Raw genomic sequence first — 21,584 nt, forward strand, 5'->3', positions numbered from 1 at the left:
AATCTTGAGGAACGAGGCGGATCATTTTATATGGGGTCTCCACAGTGCGACACAGAGTGAGGAAGTGACACGTGTCAATAGGCACACTCCCGCTCGGTTGGGCAGCCCAGAAGGTGTCTTTTGGACATCCAGTTTTTATTTGACAAATCAGGCCCAAAATCTAACAAGAAGCAACCCAAGAGCCCAAGCAGATATATTTGGCAGCCTCGCTAATAAATTTAAGGAAAACTAAAAAAAATGGTTTGAAAAGTTTTAGTTTTAATAAAAAAAACCATGTTATAAGTTTTGTTTAATGATTAGTACAAAGCCCATATTAAAGTAGTCCAATTAAAAATGGTCCAACTATAATAAATTATGATTTGTCGATTTTACCCCTAACGTTTTTTGTTGAGTTCTAGATTTTTGTCGTTAATGGAGTTCATCGTTGTTTTGCAGACCTTCTTCTTCTTCTTTGAAACAAAAATATAGATCCTCATGCTATTTAATTTATATTTTGTATTATTTCGTTGAAATGTGATTGTCATTATTATTCATAGTGTATTCGAGATACTGTTTTTCAATTTTTCTTCGTCGGTGGAGTTCATCGTTTGTTTCTTTAGAAAATAAATTTAAGATATGCACACTATTCAATAATAACAAGGAATCATTGCTTCTGGATCCAAATGAAAAAAACACATTGTTTCTGGATCCAAATGAAATAAACACATTGTTTCTTAAATGTAAGCTAGAAAAGAAATAGTGAAATTCATTATATTTGGACTTAAAGCAAAATAAGCACATTGTTTCTTAAATATAATCAACTGATGCATAAAAGAAAAGAAACAATCAATGGTTAAAACATAGACTGTTTTTGGAATCTAAGTTACTGTTTCTGAAATTTAAGTCACTATTTCTAGAATTTAAGTCACTGTTTCTGGATTTTGGTTCTTTTCTTTCCAGATACAATGTTTATTTTGTGCATAGGCAAAACAAACACTGTATCTAATTTTTTTTTTTCCATAAACAGTGTTATGTTTTGGGTTCTCTAGAAACATTTTTATGTTTTGGTTTTTTTTTTTCCAGACACTTTTTCGTTGGTTTCTGCCATTAAACTTCTTTGAACTTGTTTCTGCGGCTTTGTTCCGATGAATGCTTCCTTTTTGAACTTTAATTTGAACTTTAATTTGGTTGTTTTTGAAATGGGGGATTTGATAGGAAGATAAGGAGTTATTATGGCGGTTTCGTGTTGGGTTGAGGTTGATGAAGAGCCAGGACCATATCGAATCATTTAGGGGTATTTACGGAAGTGTAGATTTGTAGTGGGTTGTGCTTGTAAGTTTGACCCGTGGACAATAGTTTTGGATGATTTTTTATTAAACTTTGAGTCCTTTTGGTTAAATAACATTTTGAGATGATTTTTGGTTAAATATTTGTTGGCCCAAACCCTGTTCATCAAGCTCCCATAAATTTACGAAAAAAAATGATTTCCCCACACATATTTACTGCTTTGGCTCTTATTTTTTTTCTTTATGTCTTAATCATATATTTATTTTTTTAAAATTTAGAGATCACAAATAAAAAAAAATGTGTAAATATAGAAAATAAGTGTGCGTAAATCACTTTTCTTTTATGATAAGAAGGATTTAGGGGACGAGATCAATGCAGAATGCGGTAGAGCGTTCGAATTACCTTTGTGGCTTGCTTGAAAGAGTGAGACTTATAGTAAGCGATCAGGACTAAGGAGAAAAACTCCCCCACATCGTGTATTATATCCCCTCTCGTCTCACTCTTAGAGGCCAATTGCAACTATCAAAGATTGTGAGCAACACTAAAAATGTTTTCAAAGTGCCTCAACATCAAGGTATGCGAACTCCTTGATTTTCTGGGCAAACAAACATAAAGTACAAGCTTTTGGAAGGAAATGATTAAAAATAATACAATGAAAACTGCAAATTATACAACAATGTGATCCTTTGAACAAAGGTCAATTTGTAGAAGGAATTTCTAATTGCTACAACAAATAGTAAATTCATCTTAACTTCTTCTAGGATTCATTCAACACATTTCACATAAAGAATAGAGGAGAGCAGGATAAAAATGAACTTTAATAACGAATCTCAAACTTCAAATAGAGTACGCCAGTCGACAGCTACCGATTCTTCCTAAGTCTCTGTTTTCTTCGTTGATTCCTTCACGTAATCCTCCTTCTCGTTCAACCACAGGTCGGCAAACTCGCAATGCTTCCAAGCCTCAAACCACGGTCCTCCACGAGTGTAGTGTACAGCCTTGGGTTGTGTTTGGGGATCATTTTCGACAACCTTGTTATGTCCCTCAAGAAAATTCCATACAAATGGGATCGACCCGATTTCATTGTCCTCGAGCCACTGAAACCTATGAAGAAAAGCACCCGTTTCCTTATTCACAACCTCGGGTGTCAAGACCTTGTTCTTGGGATGCCCACAGTTATACAACACCATGGAAGACCAGTTCTTCCTCGGATACACGGTTTGCACTGCTCCATCCATTTTTGTTGTCTCCTTCGGGGTATAATCATGTTGAACACACATTACAGCATACTTATCGTCAATCAAGTCTCGAAGCTCCTTAATGTCAGCAAGGTAAAGAAAATCACAATCCACAAACATTGCCCAGCCTTCGTAACTCGCCAAATGTGGCGTCAAGAACCGGGAAAAAGAGAACTCGGTGCTTTCAAATTGCCCTCGTTCACGCCAATAGAGGCCCTCCTTTCGCAGCTCTGATTGTTTGATTGGTATGATCTCAACAGGGATTGAAGACCGCTTCAAAATTGAGTGGCGACAGACCTCATATGCGAGATCTTCACGCGGATCATAACCCACAAAGATCTTAAGGGGGGTTTCCTTAATGTTCCCATTACAAGTCGCTGGATGAATCTTCCCATCACTCGAACCCATCTTAGCTGACACTGCAAAAGATTATTCAGACAATGAATTTACAAATAAACAATGAAAATCGTTCTTTTATCCGACGTTGCAGGATTACAAATACCGAGTTTAACTAGTCGATTAATTGCTGAACAAGGAAAAGATTATTCCAATTGACATGAGCTGCCACCAAGGCATACAATTCACAGATCTGAATCGAAATTCAAAGACAATAACAAAGGGGTTGTTCTTATTTACTAGTTCGAGATCTAAGACATCACAAACAACAAGAACACTAGCGTGTTAGTCAGACCACTGTTTGGTTACCAAGAAAATGAAGGAAAATTGTGGATCTTAACACTTTCTGCTGCAATGGGTGAATTATTCATTTCCAAAAATATGCAATTCTAGTTTCTGAGTCTCAATTAGCAAAAATCCTGCATTTAATTCCTTAGTTTATCATCATTTTCACTTAAATTAAACCAAAAAAAAAACAAAAAAAAATATGGGTTCTACGTAATATAAAAAGGTAAAACAAATGTGAGTTAATCAGCATAAATCCACGATGAAAGATATTCATACAAGAAATTCAGAAAACCCCATTTTTTTGGTTTTGTAGAAAATGCAGAAACATAAACACGGAAGCTAAATCGTAATCACCATAAACCCAGAAAACACACACAAAGTTGCAGAACTAGAGAGAGAAAGAGCACCAAGAGAGTGGAATCGGCGCAGATCTTGCTGTAAATGCGGTGGTGGTGCTTGGTTTTCCTTTTCTTTTCCCTTCTTGAACTTTCCGGGAAATTTTATAAGCGAGGACTGGGATGAGATATTTTCAATTCAATGGCAGAGAACGAGAGAATTGAGCGAAGAAGCGACAATTGAGCGGCAGCGGAGTGAGTGGATGAAATCTGATTTGTGCGCATATATAGGGATGGAGATTACATCATATGAGAGTGAGAGAGAGAGAGAGAGAGAGAGAGAGAGAACGAGATCTAGGCCAGGCATTCCAAAATTAGTAATTTCTTCACGTCATTTATTAGGTTGACTATTTGACATCCACCTCGAAAATAATTTACATGCTACGAGTACAATATTACTGTAATATTTAGTAAAACCATCGTTGAACCGTTATTGTTGCATTCTGCATAATGATACAAAGACATATAAAAATTTGAGTCGTCATAACATTGACATTGAACATCGTGATAAGAATGTATGTAAGTTGTTCTCCTCGTCCCGAAGGTCACCATTATTTGGTGGGCGGGGTTACCGCGTAGAACAGTTGGCAACTGTAAACCTTTTTCTTAAAAAGTGTATTTTGATGGGTTTCGTGCATAGTTACAAACAAAACTATTTGCTAGCAGGAAGAAGCCCATGGTGTCATTGCCCATTGCCTACTATACCGTGGTGGCCCGCCCACAATCTTGAGTGACCTAGCTACCATTTGTGCAAACGATGCTGTATTGCAGTAGCACAAATTAACTATGTTAATACATTTGTGCGGATTCTATATCTACCGATTCTTCTTTTCCAAAATAACTAACTATTTAATCCATTAATGTTCGCTCTATTAATTAGATGGGCTATATATACACTCATTTTTACTTTACACACACTTTTTGTTAATTTATGTGACAGTCTAAAATTGAAATATGTATGTGAGAAATAAAACGAAGTGTAGCACCACGCTATACTTAAACCAGTTTTTTTTTTAACTTTAACGAAAAACTCCCGGTACTGTTCATTTTAACGAAAAACCACATTTTTACACTTAAAAGTCAATCATTGTACTATTCAATTTACCCTTTATTTTGTCCTTATCATTAAAACTCAAAGTTTTCAAGTTCTTTTCATTAATTTTCCTTTTTTCTCATATTTTTTTCCTCAATTTTTTAAAATTTAGGGTTCTTTAGATATAGTTCCTTAAAACTCATATTTTTCTAATAAAAACCCACATAATTTTAAACATTCAAATAAAACCCAAATTTCAAATAGATTGCCTTCTCGACAAATATATAACCAACTATTATAACACATTTACAACTTATGCCACAAAATCCTAATTTGGTTAATAAAATATGTTATTACTCATCCTAATTGTGATGAGCAATTAATCCGTATGGGTATTTTACCTTTCTTGTATCATAAATATTAGTAACATTTATAAATTAATTTACCATGTTAAAAACATAGACATATCTCGTACAAAAAAAAAAATTGTTTGAATCATGTATTTACCTACATATAAATTAATTTACCTATTTATAAAATATTTATACTAATTTACCTACATATAAATTAATATACCTACTTATAAAACATTTATACTAATTTACCTACATATAAATTAATTTACCTACTTATAAAATATTTATACTAATTTACCTACATTTAAATTAATTTACCTATTCCAATAAAAATTAGTGATATTAGATAATGTTTGAATGTTGTGGGTTTGTTGTAGGCAATTAAATAAACTTGTAATCTAAAGCCCATAAATCATGTAGGTAAATTAGACCATTTTGGAAGTAAATTAGACCCTTTAAATTTTGGTCTGATGGAATAGGTAAATTAGACTATTTTGTAGATAAAAATTGCACGGAACATTTAGCTTTTGTTTTGTGCACTAGGGATTGGAGTATATATGCAATAGATGAAGCTGTTTTAGGTTAATTGTTGTGTTGGTAGGTAAATTAACTTGTATATTTAATGCACAAAATCATAAAATTAGTATTATTATTTTTTTATCTGCACCTTATAACAATTTGAATGTTAATACATTGAATGAATGGCATGAAATACTTTTGAAAAATAAATATAATTAATTAAATGGATATAACAAGTAACTGATCCAAAAATCCAATCCAGAGTATTAATAGAGGTAGTTTAGGCATTCAAAAAATACACAATTTGAAAAGTCAAACTTAATTAAAGATTTGCTTAGTTTGAGCCTTGTTAATGGGCTTTAGTTAAGAAAACAAAAGGAGATGGGTTTTAGTTAAGAAAAATATAGTTTCAAGGGTTAATGTCAATTTTTTAGTAAAATTTATTTAGTTGATCTCAATTTGTTTTTATGAAATGTAACTTAAAAATATTCGAATTCCAACAAAGCAAATCGCATAATTAACTCATTCCAACACAAACTAGCCATACTGCAACCTCTTCCTGCACACAACAAACACACTCCAATCTTTTCCTACACACGCACCAAACACACTAGACACACTCCAAGCACTTCACAAGGTTGTTTCAAAAGGCTTCAAAGTCTACAGCCCTTCCAGAAGAGCACAAATATTTAAAGTATGATCACTAAATTTATTGGGGAAGAACTAGATGCAGTCTTTGATTCTGTTTCTGGCCATCACAGCGTCGAAACCCCCTTCATTCGGCAGCGTTTATTCCGGCTTTCGGCACGTAATCACTGCATACTTGATTAGATCCTTCTTGAATCCTTGGATCATCAGTGGCATTACCAACGCTCCTCTGATTGTTTTTATTCCTGATCAATTCAAATCAAGAAACGCAATGATTCCGGGTTTTCGACCAAAAACAATCAACGAACACAATTATATAGATTGAAAAAATGAAAGCTGAGACTGTATCTGCAACTAGAGACATAAACACGTAGAAAATTAGAAATCAAGCAATGTAGTACGAAATGTGCATCTTTTCCCACTTAAGTTTGGTATTGAAAGGTTTAGTTGGGAAGAAACGCTAAGTTCATACCGGTGCGCAACAGCGATGTAATACCCTTCCATGTCAATGCCGAGCGGATAACTGCAGGCCAAAATGGGGCAACATACGGGGACCAATCTTCTGCCTTGATGTCCTGCCATGGAAGGTTTCAGATGTTATTGTTGCAGGTTGATGTAGAGACACCAAGTTGTTAACTCAAAAAGACTGGACTTAGTCCAGCCAATATTTTAGCGGGTCCACATGCCCTTTTTCCCCCCTTGCACCTGCTTGTTTATATTGATCTGCGAAAATCATTCCTTTATTTGAGCAAGTAATTTACCTTGAGCGAATGGGACTCGAGTAATTTGAGATAATCAGCAGCGGAACACCAGGCTGGCAGATAGAAAGAATTACATATCCTGTCCAGGAGGCGTTTCTCGTCTGGCTTCAAGGTTGTTTCAGAAGCACCAAGATCCCTATGGCACCATGTGACTATTATTATTGTTGCTCCTGGTGCAGCAACTCGAACCAACTCATTCACAAACTGCACAGTTATAAGAAGAGCGAAAAGGAATATTAAGGCAAGTATTACAAAGAGTTTTAACAGTCTTTCTACGTTGCAGTTGTACTTGCGACGAAATACGACATATCAAACAGTCGTATTTACAACACGTTAACAATTGTAAATCCACAGCATCAACAATATTAAAGACATCGATATCGTATTTGACAACATATCAACATGTCCGCATTCAAAAAGTGCAGTTAACCGCAATATAGAATTTTTATACAAATCATGCCCTATTATCAATCAGTTTAGTCGAGAAAGAGGTATACCTTGGCTTTGTCAGGCATGTGCTCTCCACTCTCCATGGACCATACCAGATCAAATTCTCCATCAGGAAATGGTTGGTTCAGAGCATCTGCAACTTGAAATGAGGCCTGCAAATGATGGACAAAAGTTCCCTTCATTTTTTTTTTTTGGGGCCGAAGGAGAACTATATACCAAACAAACACAACTACAACAAAGGCCCAACACAAAACAAAGATATAACCAAAAACAGGCCTAAAACAAAACCAAAACAGAAAAAAGGCCCAGCAAGGCCCAGAAACCAACAGCTTCCGCCAGAAGCTTCCACATCCATCGTCCCCCTCGGAAACAGGTCATTCGGCCGGCCGATGCCCAGCAGCCATCTAGTAGCGCCTCCACAGATGTCACCTCCAACCCACCAGAGCACAGCCACATAGTTTTTGTAGGAATAATCGGCAACCAAGTGAGCGGAGCCGATTAACAGAAGGAAGTTCGTGAAAGCCCATGAACAACACTGTTGGAAACAGCCAGACGAAGTGGAGAAAGTGGTGGTGGTGGAACCACCCGAGCCGGTGAAGAGAGCTCTACACACAATCTCCCAAATAAACTTGGCTGGCGAGCAGATCCAGGGTGAACAGAGAAGAGGGTTACCTGCAGGAGTAAAGAACCGGGGAAGGCCAGAGAGAAAATTGGGGAGCGATAGCAGTAGAGGCAGGGAGAGGAGAAGGAGAAGAGAAAAGAAAAAGCACGGCAACCAACCCCGGCCGAAGCCAGGGCCGGTGCCACCGGAAAAGTCCAAAATCAAAAGACTCACAAACAGTGAGAAAACACTCTCAGGTCAGAGAGAAAGAACTCCCACGGAGGAGAGAAAGAAAGTTCTAGCCCATTATCGAATAGTCATTGACAACAAATGTTTTTTGGACCATAAGGTTTTGGAGACCGGAACTCTGATTATTGAATAGGTTTTACTTTGGAGTCTACTTTTGAAAGAGCTAAAAGTGTTTTTTTTTTTACAACCAAAAGTATTTCTGACGTTACAAAAGTGCTTCCACCTGCTTTTTCATAAAAGACTACAAAGTGCTTCTCATAAAGAAATCTTCTAACAAGGACCTGGATTGTCTGCCCTCTTAGTTACCATCCCCTTCCATACCCTCCTACTTTTCTAGCCATTGATTTCATCTAATGCTCCATATTTTGCCACCTCACCAACACCTCAAAAACATCTTTAAAGCCTCCCGCCTCTTCCACTTTTCCTAATCTTCACTCTCCCGCCTCTTCCACTTTTCTGCTGCCTTTCCCGTAGTGCCTTTCCGATTTCTGCATTTCCCGTCACCTCCTTCCGATTCACCTGATTTCTCCAATCTTCCCAGGTTAGTTTATGTTAATTTTCTTTGCTTGTTTTTGCTATTGGATTAGTATTTTCTTTTTTATAACATGTTGGGTAATTGAGAACAAGAGAGATTCGTGGGATGTTTAATGTTGAAATGTTGATTTTTGAAAATCTGGAGAGGGATTTGTTCTAGATTGCCCATAACCTCTGTAAAGGAACAACTTTGAAATGTTGATTTTTTTATGTACCATACCTTTTTCTATACTGCAGATCCGATTGAAAATGATTGATTCTGAAGAAGCAAATAATATCAACAATGATGACTCGAACGAATTCGATTGTACACCGAGGTGTGGTATGGAGTTTGATTCGCAAGAAGCAGCCTATAATTTATACAATGCCTACGGACGAAAAGTGGGATTTAGTATTAGAAAAGAACGTCACTACAAGAATAAGAAAACTAATGAAGTCACTTCAAGAATTTTTGCTTGTAGTAAGGAGGGTTTTCGGCTCCAAGATAAGCGGGATTACAAGATAAAGAAGCCAAGGGCAGAGACACGGACAGGTTGTCATGCTAAAATGGTTATTAAGTTGAATAGATCTAATGGAAGGTTTTTTGTGCATGAATTTGAGGAACAACACAATCATGCTCTTCAGAAACCAGAGTGTGCACATATGCTACCATCTCAGCGAAAAATATCAGACTCTCAGGCTGCTGAGTTAGACTTGGCAGAAGAATCTGGTATCTCACTTCGGGAATCTTATGAGTTGATGGCTAAGCATGTTGGAGGAAGGGAATCTCTTGGTTATACAAGGGTTGATCAGAAGAACTATCTTTTGTCTAGAAGGCAAAGAAAAATGGTGTATGGTGAAGCAGGAAGCTTGTTGAGATATTTTCAAGGTAAGACAGTTGAAAATCCTTCATTTTTTTATGCCGTACAATTGGATAATGAAGAGCAAATAACCAATATATTCTGGGCAGATGCTAAAATGATAAGTGACTATGGTCATTTTGGAGATGTTGTTTCATTTGACACTACCTATAAAACTAATCGAGCAGGTCGTCCATTTGCTGTGTTTTCTGGCTTGAATCATCATCGAGAAATTGTAGTTTTTGGGGCAGCATTGATGTACGATGAAACTGCTCCCTCGTTTATTTGGTTATTTGAAACTTTTTTGGTAGCAATGTCCAACAAGGCTCCCAAAACCATTTTTACAGACCAAGATGCTGCTATGATGAATGCCATTCCACATGTGATGCCTGATACATATCATAGGCTTTGCTTGTGGCATATGATGCAAAATGCACTAAAGAATGTTAATTGTGTATTCAAGGGTAACAGTGGAGTTAGAGAAGTCCTAAAAAAGTTCATTGATGAATATGAGGATGAGGATGAGTTTTTAGTGGCTTGGGATGAAATGCTTGTGAAACATAATGTGCAGGGGAAAGCATTAGAGTGGTTGAAAGGAATAAAGAAGTTGAGAAAAAAATGGGCTAAGGCATATGTAAAGATGGCATGGTCTGCAGGAATGACAACTACGGGAATTAGTGAGAGCTTCAATGGTAGGTTAAAGGAGTATTTACAGTCTGACTATAATGTGGTACAATTTTTCATGCATTTTGAGAGAGTACTTGATGATCAGAGGTATAAGGAGTACCAAGCCGAATATAACTTGTGTTATAAGAATGCACAAGTGAAAGTTCCAGCTATGATGGTCAAACAAGCAGGTGATACTTACACGAAAGCAATATTTGAGGAATTTCAAGAACAATATGGGGAATCTCTTGATTTAAGAATAAAAAGTACCGTTGATGATGGTGAAGTTGTTGTGTACACAGTTTTTCCACCTTACGGTGCTTTTATGGAACGACATGTGAGGAGGGAGAGAGATTCAAACATAATCTGGTGCAGTTGCAGATTGTTTGAGATAAAAGGTATTTTGTGTAGTCATGCCATAAAAATCCTTAGAGAGGTAATGGACACCTTGGAGATCCCTAGTCAATATATTTTGAAAAGGTGGACTAAAAAAGCTAGGGCTGAGAGCATACAAGACATGCATGGGAAGGAAATCCAAGTTGATCCTAGATTGCAACAGAGCTCTCGATTTAGGTCCTTGTGCCACGCATTTACTCAGATCTCGTCCAGGGCTGCAGAAAGTGATGAAACATATGAAATAGCTCTTAGCTGTGCACATAAGTTGGGTAAATTGACTGAAGACAAGCTCAGTTTACAAATTAATGGTAAAACAGAAGATGAGGGTGAGGATTCTGCCCCCATTATGGCTCTAAACCATTCTAATGATGTTCCCAACTTGAATAATGCCACTGTTGTCCAAGCAAAAGGATTAAAGAAGAGAGAGACTTGTCGGGGAAGAAGACGACTCAAGAGTTGTTTGGAAAAAGCTATAGCCAAAAGGAAGCGATCATCTAACTCCCATTTATCAAAGGTAAAGTTTTAATTTTCTAAAAATTATAATAGCAGTAAACTAAGTCATATGGTTTACTTATCTATATTGTGAGTTGTGACATCTTAAAGGAAACTTGTGTTCCAAATGAGACCGTTGCAGCGGGATGTTATATTGCTTCTCCTCCACCCTTTTTTTGTGCTCCCGTGATGGCTGAACCAAGGGGACCTTTTCCAGTGGTGAGTACTTTGAATTCGGTGAGTGGTAATTAACCTCCTTATATTCTTTTTTATATTATGTTTATTAGTTATTTATGCAATTTTCATAGTCACAGGGACATGACATGCTTAAATACATGCCATGGATGACATATGAAGAACCTCAGTATAGTACATTTCAAGAGCTACTCCAAACAAGTCCCACTGGTTATTCCGTTGCACATCAAGATTTAAATGTAAGCGGTGACCACTGGAGATGAAGAGAGGAAGCCAACTTACTGTTATTGCAGAAGCAAATACTGGCATGAAAACTCATTTTTTGTGTGTAATTTTGAATGCTCCAGATTCTGTGCTTATAATGGATGTACTGGCATGAAAACTCATTTTTTTGTGTGTAATTTTGAATATGCAGAAAAGTTCTACTTGTAATGGAAGCATGTAAGTACATGAAAACTCATTTTCCAACCATTACTTTTGTCTTAGCATCAAAACATGATATAAAACACTCATTTTCCAACCATTACTTTTGTCTTAGCATCAAAACATGATATAAAACAGAGCAATGTAAAATACTTATCAGAAACAAAGGCATCTTAAAAGCAGATAGGAGGAGGGGGCGGGAAAGGCAGCAGAAAAAGGGAGAAAAATTAGGCTTTAAAGATGTTTTGGAAGAGTCCTCATAATCTCTGTGTTTCCGTTGGAAGAGTCCTCATAATCTCTGTATATCGTCCGCACACACGCACCCACTTTTCCAGGAATTCTTCAAAGCCATTAGGTTACTCACCGCACCCGATCCACCCAATTAGGCGAATCGGCCAAGCAAAGAAAATTAACATAAACTGACCTGGGAAGATTAGAGAAATCAGGTGAATCGGAAGGAGGTGACGGGAAATGCAGCAATCGGAAAGGCACTACGGGAAAGGCAGCAGAAAAGTGGAAGAGGCGGGAGAGTGAAGATTAGGAAAAGTGGAAGAGGCGGGAGGCTTTAAAGATGTTTTTGAGGTGTTGGTGAGGTGGCAAAATATGGAGCATTAGATGAAATCAATGGCTAGAAAAGTAGGAGGGTATGGAAGGGGATGGTAACTAAGAGGGCAGACAATCCAGGTCCGTAGTATGACACCCGCAACGAAACAGTCGAAACGTATTATTTGGTGGGGAATTGGATCCTCGCCGGATCTAATTCATGGGGATCCTAGGGATCAACCCATGTGGACCGTTGATTAAAAATCGTGCGGTCATAATTTTTTTCTTTTTTATATTTTTCACGTAAAACGAGACTGTTTTACTTTTAAAACATTTAATTGTGACCGCACGATTTTTTATCAACGGTTCACGTGGGTTGATCCCTAGGATCCCCAGCAACTAGATCCGGCGAGGATCCAATTCCATTTGGTGGGGTTCGATTCGGTTCAAATTGTTTGATTTAATATACGTAAGGTTTTTGAAGTTGTTGGGATCAACGACAACCAATTACCCACGATAGCTCCATGTTGTTTGTGAGAGCATCTTTAGATATTTTATAGTAGTTTAAGAGAGTGTGTGATGTATATATATAATAATCAGACACTTGAATTTAATATGTATTAAACTATTGTTACAGAGTAGTGCTACTATCTACACATTCTTTTTTACTTTTCATACATTTCTCTCAATTTTCGACCTTTAGATCGAATGATAGGAAGAAGATTAAATAACAGAACACGAGGTGAGTGAGAAGTAAAAATTAATGTTTGGATAACACTACTTTTGTCACAATGGTGTGAGTTTGATATGGATGAGTTTTATGCATTAAATATAGAACCCATCCATTTTTTATTTTTCTCTAGTATATGATTGGCTACCTATTTTCTCTCTTGTTATTTATTATATAGGTATAAAAATAAAATAAAAAATAAAAAATCACTCTCACAGCACTCAAAATTTTTGGCCTCCTATATGAGTTTGATTTCTATAATTGGTATCACATTCAGTTTTCAAAAATTTTGGCCTCTTGTGTGAGTTTGATTTCTATAATTCGTATCACATTCAGTTTTCAGTCTATTGTAGAAGGCTTTAATGGAGATGTCAAATATGAATTGTCAAAAATTTAATTTAAGAAGAATGTGGGCCTTGAAGTTGATGTCAAATTTTATTTATTTATTTAAGAGATATGATAAATTATTGTTTAGTATACATTGGGCCACAGTGATACAGTTTTAAAGGAGAAAAAGTTAGAATAGTTTAAAAGTTGTATCTTGTTGGTGATTATGGCACCTCACACGTTAAAGAGAAATTTTATTTAAACCTATTAATCTTCTTTCCACATTTAATTTAGAAATTTTGTCTCACAAACTTACCATTTTACCCTCTAATACAAAATTTATAAACTTGAAAAAATTATACAAACACATAAACCCATCCAACCACCTACCCTAGCAACAATCGGACTTGATTATGGTCATCATCAAGCAACCAATCAACAACCTTGCTAGGCTGGTTAAGACCAAGCCTTTCTTGAAGATCATACAATTGGATTGCAGTGGGTACCGATAGCCTCACCCTCCGATCTCGAAGCCCTCTTATGGTGCAAACCTTGCCATGCCTGTCCTTTCCTCCAAAAGCTCGAGACGCATGCACAATCCTTGGATCCTTCAACCTTGGCCATGGAGTTGATGAACGAGATAAATTAGGGTTTGATGAGATTTTATTAGCTTCTTTGGCGACACATTCTCTTGATGTCGTCGAAGACCACAACCGCCCTCCACTATATTTTTGTTGTTCTTCTCCACCCTCCGGCAATCCATTTTCCAATTTCCGGCAGCCAATTGTGGTTGGATTTTTTGCCAGTTGATAATATATTTCTACACCCATATTTTCTTTAGGGCATAATTGGAATATAAAATTTAACAAAAATTTAATGGGTGTAGAAATAAGTTTATTGGGTCCATATAAAATCTCATTAGATTAAATAATGAAATTGACTCCATTTTACATTTTTATTTGTTGTAAAAAAGACTCTTAAAAATAGTCAAATGACTCAATTGTCATGTAAATTATGGCATCTCCTTGAAGAAAACTTTGATGTCATTTAGTCATACTTGGCGTACCCTCAACAGTCTTTTCCTTACCTAATTGCACAAAACATCTAAAAAAATGTCAAAGAGAATTTCCTTGGACATAATTAAAGGAGTCATTGAAAGGTGACTGAAACACTGGAAATGAGGCAAGTGACTCTTTACCACAGTGATGGAGAGGAATATTGCTCTTGCACAACGGTGTGAGTACAAACCTTGTCGGCTCCCTAAAGAGTCGGAAAAAAATGGAAACGGGGACTACCCGAGCTAATGATAAGGCAACAACACTTTCCGGCCTAGTCCCATAAATTGATTATAACGATATCGTGGAAATGCACGAACCCATGGAGTTTCCTATTCCTCAACCAATTCGGTTGTGTTAGACCTGAGATTGACCTAACATTTAGTTATATGCTAGCTAGAGATGCTCTAACATAATCAAACCAATGACATTGTTTGTTTCTTACGTGTAATGAGTTATTCCTCTTTTGATGACAGCGTGGTACCATTTCATCACATCCTTAAATAACCTCATGCTTAGCCAACCCATAAGTCTTTATGGAGTGTATGATGATCGTAAAAATTATCACATAACTATTTGATTTTTAATTTTAATTTTTTACAAATATAAGAAAAATACGTTAAAGAAATGATGAATGAAGTGTTGCAGTAAAGATGTGAATGTACCATTTAGTACTACGGTCTAATGATATGCCTCTTTACTTGTAAATGATAGGTCTTAGGTTTGATTCTCGTAAAAGATGAATTTAAACATTATTGTTAACCCATTGTGTGACTTAGCTCATTGTGAGGCTCTTGGTTATGGAATTAATTGTGATTACTTATCCTTCTCCTTCATCTTCATATCTCTTGTTTTGATCTTCCAAGTTCGTCTTGAGTTAGAAAAGACCAGGGATTTGTTGTCCCTGAATTTATGTCTCCCTTCATGTCCCCTTCTAATTACGTCCTTTAATTTAACTTGTAATTTAACAGTGTCAAATGTTTAATAAGGTTTTTTTTTTATCAAAAAATGTTTAATAAGGTTAAATAAATAAAAACTAAAAGTTAAAAAATTAAAACCAACAGCCACTTAAATTCCCATCAACACCAATTCGACAGCCAACAACACCGGTCTATCATCAGAGAACTCCACGGCCGGCGAAACCTCATTTTCTCTCAGTTTGCCATTTTTTTCTCCGTTCAAATACCCAATCGTGATCGACCCAGCCGTCAAACATCAAATTTTATGTAAATTTTGGTTTGAGGAAGCAAGGAAGAAATCCGTGTAAGTTTATGAGTATGAGTTATGGAAGGAATCAGTTCTTGTGTTTAAGATTGATATGGAAAAGTCTTGGTCAAAAGCCTTAACTTATTTGGTTTCCTTGTGGACTAAGTTTTGTGAGATTCTGAATAATCCTTGTGGGATTAGAAATCGGTAATAGAACATGTTTGGGATTGATATGTTGTATCAATTGTGATGTTTGAATCCTAAGTCTATTCTAATAGGGAATGATCACCAAGTCCAAAATCAACAAGCTCACAATCACACACCAAAATACATTTCAAAATATGGAATTCAAGAATCTAATCTGTACAACACAGAATCGATCCAACAATCACAGCATATCTGATCTATACATTCATGTGAAACAATGTTAGAGTAATACCAAAACATTACTCCCACTGATATTAGCCAACTTCATAACAGAATACTAATTATCAGAACACATTTATCAAACTCAATAGTATAATAACAGTTTATAAAGAATGCTCCAGCAAAATCCAAAATGATCTTCTTAGCAATCTCAACTATTATTAGATAAACTTGTCTTCTGGATCAATTAATCACATAATTGGAAAAATTGAACACCAAAATAAACTACCAACTAGATAAGCATAACTAAGCCAACTAGACTACTATAGTTCTGGGAATCTTCAAGCTCATCGTTGCCATGTTCTAACTGAACAAAAGCAACTATCTTCAAGCCCTTAAATAGTACACTCCCACTTATCTAGGCCATACTTAACACAACCAAGTTAAGTACAAGTATATTAACTAAAAATCATTCCAATACAATGAATGACTAATCAGAATCCATATGGAAACCAAATTTGTTTCCTTTTGAATGCTAACATCATAGGATCCTTCTCATTACTTAAACAAATTAAGTAACACAAATAATTCAACCAATTGCTTCAATAAAACCATAAACTGGTTTTTAAGCATCCAAATGAATTATTATGGTTCTTCCAGACAATAGGACTTGGAACTCTATATAACCGTATATTGCAAGAGCAGTGGCATAAGCTTTTATAGCACTCCTTTTGTCATTCCCTATTAGAATAGACTTAGGATTCAAACATCACAATTGATACAACATATCAATCCCAAACATGTTCTATTACCGAGTTCTAATCCCACAAGGATTATTCAGAATCTCACAAAACTTATTCCACAAGGAAACCAAATAAGTTAAGGCTTTTGACCAAGACTTTTCCATATCAATCTTAAACACAAGAACTGATTCCTTCCATAACTCGTACGCATAAACTTACAATCCGGTCAATCTATACAAACGAGATTTGAATCGACTCGATCACAATAAACAACGCGATCATAATATATGGGAAGGTTCGACTCAATCATCCTATGGGACTTCGCTAGTGAGATATAGAAGGAGAGAGTGTAATGGAAGCTTCAATGGCCGTGTGAATTGCCGCCGACTAAGATTGGAGGGAGTTGCAGACTTTCGGACTTTGGGATTTGTTTTCTTTTTGTTTTGATTTTCAATTTTCTTTAGTGAATCAGTTTTTGTATTTAAATAAATATTAATTAAGAAAAGTTGACACCATTGAATTGGAAGTTAAGTTAAAGGAAAAATTAGTATCCGGTCCCTAGTTCTTACTGTTCATTGACTACGACCTTATTAGTTTTCAAATTTTGATTCAAGTCCCTAGCATTAATGTGATAATGAATTTACATGTTTATTATATAATTTTTTAATAAAAAAATTAGTAATTAATTTAGGGTTTAATACTCACACCTCTATTAAACTTCTAATTAATTTTCAATTCAAACATTTCCAAAATAATAAAAAAATTAAATTAAATTAAGTTTGTACCTATTAGTTTTTTCTTTTATATATAAAAAGATTCTCAATTTTTTAATCTTAAATGTACCCATTCATATAATTTTTAAATTTTTTTAATCTTAAATGTACCCATTCTCAAATATATCAAAAATTTGTTATATGTAAAATGTACCCTTTTTTTAATATAAAATCCTTTCAAATTTTTTAATCCATGTTTAAACTTATATAGGTACATTCTTTTTCGTTGATTTGAGAATGTATCCATGTTTTGGTACAATAGCTTTTTTTGTTAATTTTGGTTAATGTACCGATATATATATGTACACACACACACTGTCACAGCCCGTCCCGGAATTTTAATTCCGAGGACGTGAAAAGACCAAAATGCCCTTAAGCGGGACTAAGGGGCGAAAATTTTACAATTGGATTTACATTAGTATGTTTAAAGTTATGTTTGGGATTTAAGTATGGCCTCCTACCCTGATTCCCTCCCCATTTCCCGTATGTACTCTCTCTCTTCCTCAGACCTCACTTTCTCTCTCCCTCTCCTTCGAACTCACACGGACCACCACAAAACCACCCTAAATCTATACCAACGTCAAGTTTGAGACCACCATTGGAATCCTGAGGACTTCACGATCACGTTGGTATCCATTTCAGGTAAGTTTTGCTTCGGAAAACCCCTAGTTTCCAAGTTCCCGTGAAGAGCACTGTTCATGATCTTCGAATTGGCTTTGTTTTAGGTGAAACCAAGCTCACAGTGAGCTTAAGGAAGTCCCAAGGAAGCTCGGAGTGCTTCGTTGGAAGTTTTTGGACGTAAGAACACGGAGATCGACAAGTTCAAAGTTTGGCCGGAGCTTTCTAGGCTCTTTCCGGCGAATGCCCGGCGAGTTAGGAGTTGAGGTAGGTATCAATCTCTTCGTCTCGTCAAGTACTACAACTTTCCTTTTTGTTTCACTCAATTTCGTTGAGTATTGAAGAAGTTATACTCATTTGAAACTTTCCCAGTTTCCGGCGACCTCCGAGGCTTTCGAGGCAGTTTCCGGCCAAACCACGGCGAACTAGGTGTTGTGCAAGGTACCATTCTCTTTGTCTCTTCAAGGGCTACAACTTTCGTTTTTGAATCACTTGATTTCGTTGAGAAATGACAAAGTTATGGCAATTTGAAAAACTGCCCAGAAAACGGCCGCCGGAAAAACCAGTCCGGCGACCCAAGGAAGAAGAAGGTGCGCGTGGGGGCGCGTGGACCCGTGCCTTCCTTGGCGCGTGGGGGCGCGTGCTACAGTAAAAAATTATTTTAAAAATATGTCGACGTCCGTGACGTCGAGTAGATCACTGTGGTATATTCATATACCCAAATTGAACACCGTATGAGAAAGTTATTGAGGATTGTTGGTTAGGTGTTCAAATAACGTTTTATAATTTTCACATTTAGGTAAAAATGTGAATTGACGATCCGACCGTTGGATGGTAATGAAATTTTAGGAGGTTATCCTAGAGATATATTGTGGACCTCTGGAAGTTATGGATTTAAAATCTGAGTGGCAGATCTTCCGGATCGATCTACGTAGGGACGTATTTTATATAAGTTATATATTCTATCGATATGAATTATGAGGTTGGATTTGATTACTGTTCTAGGCGGCGATCGTCATGACGCCTTGATGTGTGGTGCTAGGGAGTTGTTGGACGAACTCCAGGTGAGTGGGCAGTTTTGTTTTCCGTATATATATATACTTGACGTTTCCCAGAAATTGAATTGAAATGAAAATATGTTTAAAATGAAATGCATATGAGTTATGTGGAAAAACGGGAAGTGAAATACCATGCATAGAATTGATATGAAAAGTATATAGAAATGTGAGTTGAAATGCCATGCATGAATTAATATATGATGCATATGTATGAATTGGTGCGGTGGACGCACAGGTAAGAATTGATTTATGATGCATATATATGAATTGGTGCGGTGGACGCACAGGTAAGAATTGATTTATGATGCATATGTATGAAATGGTGCGGTGGACGCACAGGTGAGTATTTATTTCTGTTATGATGATGTTGATGTATATTGAGCTCAAATCATGCACCATAGTTTAGTGCTTATAGTATTCACCGCATCGCACGCTCGTCTTGGATCCAAGTAGATGCTAGTCGTACAGTCCACGCGGAGTGGGTACGACAGGCCAGTCGCGAGAGTGTTAGTGAGATTCCGACTGGTGGGTGACCTTAGATTATGTGCACAGATGATTGATGAGAAAGCACTATAGCGTAACTTGTGTGCAGAAGGCCGAACAGGTCACGCGGAGTGACTCCGGCAGAGTGTGAGAGTGATAGATTTTGAGCTCTAGGTTCAACCGGGCTAATAGAGGGCCTCCGATTGATTACTTTATTGCACCTGATATGATTTATGTTGATGCATTCATACCTTATTACTGTTGAGATGATGTGGCATGGCATAATTAATATGAGAAATGTTGAGATGATGTGGCATGACATAATTATGATGAAAATGTTGAGTTAATGAATTGAAGTATTGAGAATATATATATGTATATTTATATTTTACATTTCTGGGAAAGTATACAGGTTTTACGGAGAGGGGTTACAACGTTTTGAGAAATGTTTGGATTTGGAAAAGAATTGTTTTACTGACCCATTCAATTTTGGTTTTGCGCCCCTCCAGGTTCAGGAATCACAAAGGTGTGGTGACTACGAGGAATTCGACGGTGTTCTGACAGATTGGACAAAATTAGGACTCACCTTCGAGTGTATCAACTTATAAATTGTATCTTAAAGCTTCCGTACTGTGTAAATGGTTACGTCACTCTCACGTGACGGCCAGCATGCCCTCCTTCGGGACGGGGTGTGTCACACACACACACACACAACAATATAATAGAGAGTATAATTTAGATTTTATTATTTTAATCCCATAAATTATGGGTTTTATTTAAAATCTCATTAATATAAACAATTACAAATTTCAATTTTTAATTTTTAATTTTAAAAATATAGTAACTTACATTATTATATTAATGTCAGAGACCTCAATAAAAAACTAAAAACTAACAAGGTTTCAATCAAAGAATATTGATAACTAAGGACCGCATCCAAAGTGTCCCTAAGTTAAATGACATAATTAGAATGAGACATGGCAGGAGACACAAAGTTCGGGACATTAGATCCTTGGCCGTTAGAAAATGGTCCATTGAAACACCATTTGGCATAAAGAAAGCACAATAACAAAGTGTGGTATTCTTACATCTGCCATAAAGTTACGCGGGATATTATGCCACCTAAGTTGACCTCACACCTCCGGTCCTTGGTTTGTGCATGAATATGGCTGGTCACATTCAACACAATTTCTCTTGGCTCATCTCAAATTGTCTCGGCCACTGTGTGCTCCCATTTATCCCGTCTTGATCTTTTGAGAACGGTTCAACCAAGAGCATGCATGTCGTGACCCGAAAAATGGTGAGCTACGTCCCAAATTTCTTTTTTTTTGTTGATTTTTTTCTTGTGAAAATTTTAATTTTTTATGTTTATGAATTCGAATAAGAGAATTAATGTATTTCGGCGTATAAATTCTGACTTTTACTAAAATTTCATGTTTATTTTCTTCATCAAAACATAGTGTAAAAGTTAAGTTGTTTATCAAATAAGTCCTTAATATTGATTTTCTTTTGTAATATTTCTTTTTCTAGTCAATTGTATTTTTTTTTTTTTTTACAATCGATATTATCTACATTAAGGGGAGGGGGTGAGTTTAGTCTTATAATGGGCTATCAATAATATAGTAGAATCGAATCTAAAACCTCTCACTTATCAGTAAAGAGGAATACCACTAAGACGTAGTACTATGTAACAATTGTATTGAATTTTAAGTTGCAAATGCACCCTTGTGGCTTATAAATGAAATTGTAACTCTTGTGTTTCTTTAGTTAACTAACATTTTTTTGTCCAAAAACCTTTTTTCCTCACACTTTATGGATAATAAATTATTAAAAAAACACTGTTTATAAATGTTTTACGATTATTGAGGAAATATTTTCAACCATTTTTTTAAATGGTAATTTTTTTTTAGTACATCGATATTTTACACTACGAAGAG

At 36.1% G+C, this 21,584-nt stretch overlaps 3 protein-coding genes and 1 long non-coding RNA gene across 6 annotated transcripts; 2 read left to right on the forward strand and 2 right to left on the reverse strand.

Moving 5' to 3' along the window:
• Positions 1-1,888: 1,888 nt before the first annotated feature.
• LOC103449389 (protein CDI-like) lies at positions 1,889-4,088 on the reverse strand. Its single transcript, XM_008388708.4, has 2 exons — positions 3,596-4,088; positions 1,889-2,923 (listed from the first exon to the last, which is right to left on the reverse strand). Exon 2 carries the CDS (start codon positions 2,910-2,912, stop codon positions 2,142-2,144), a length of 771 nt encoding a protein of 256 aa, XP_008386930.3. The 5' UTR covers positions 2,913-2,923; positions 3,596-4,088; the 3' UTR covers positions 1,889-2,141.
• Positions 4,089-5,985: 1,897 nt separating this feature from the next.
• LOC103449390 (gamma-tocopherol methyltransferase, chloroplastic) lies at positions 5,986-8,386 on the reverse strand. Of its 2 annotated transcripts, none has more exons than XM_070809425.1 (5): positions 7,678-8,386; positions 7,398-7,502; positions 6,901-7,104; positions 6,612-6,714; positions 5,986-6,384 (listed from the first exon to the last, which is right to left on the reverse strand). In XM_070809425.1, exons 1-5 carry the CDS (start codon positions 7,804-7,806, stop codon positions 6,281-6,283), a joined length of 645 nt encoding a protein of 214 aa, XP_070665526.1. In that variant the 5' UTR covers positions 7,807-8,386; the 3' UTR covers positions 5,986-6,280. The 2 variants fall into 2 exon arrangements, with proteins under 2 accessions (XP_070665526.1, XP_070665527.1); XM_070809426.1 differs by having other exon boundaries at positions 8,023-8,293.
• Positions 8,387-8,621: 235 nt separating this feature from the next.
• Positions 8,622-11,790, forward strand: LOC139190063 (protein FAR1-RELATED SEQUENCE 5-like). Of its 2 annotated transcripts, XM_070809778.1 has the most exons (3): positions 8,622-8,741; positions 8,972-11,149; positions 11,239-11,790. In XM_070809778.1, exons 2-3 carry the CDS (start codon positions 8,984-8,986, stop codon positions 11,377-11,379), a joined length of 2,307 nt encoding a protein of 768 aa, XP_070665879.1. In that variant the 5' UTR covers positions 8,622-8,741; positions 8,972-8,983; the 3' UTR covers positions 11,380-11,790. The 2 variants fall into 2 exon arrangements, with proteins under 2 accessions (XP_070665879.1, XP_070665878.1); XM_070809777.1 differs by lacking the exon at positions 8,622-8,741 and having other exon boundaries at positions 8,924-11,149.
• A 6,143-nt stretch (positions 11,791-17,933) lies between these two features.
• Positions 17,934-20,222, forward strand: LOC139190215 (uncharacterized). The gene is made up of 5 exons (XR_011574296.1): positions 17,934-18,130; positions 18,214-18,373; positions 18,479-18,547; positions 19,112-19,170; positions 20,157-20,222. It is a non-coding gene; the product is annotated as an uncharacterized lncRNA (long non-coding RNA).
• Positions 20,223-21,584: the final 1,362 nt, after the last annotated feature.

Source organism: Malus domestica, chromosome 12, assembly GCF_042453785.1.
Source record: "Malus domestica chromosome 12, GDT2T_hap1".
Taxonomy (NCBI): domain Eukaryota; kingdom Viridiplantae; phylum Streptophyta; class Magnoliopsida; order Rosales; family Rosaceae; genus Malus; species Malus domestica.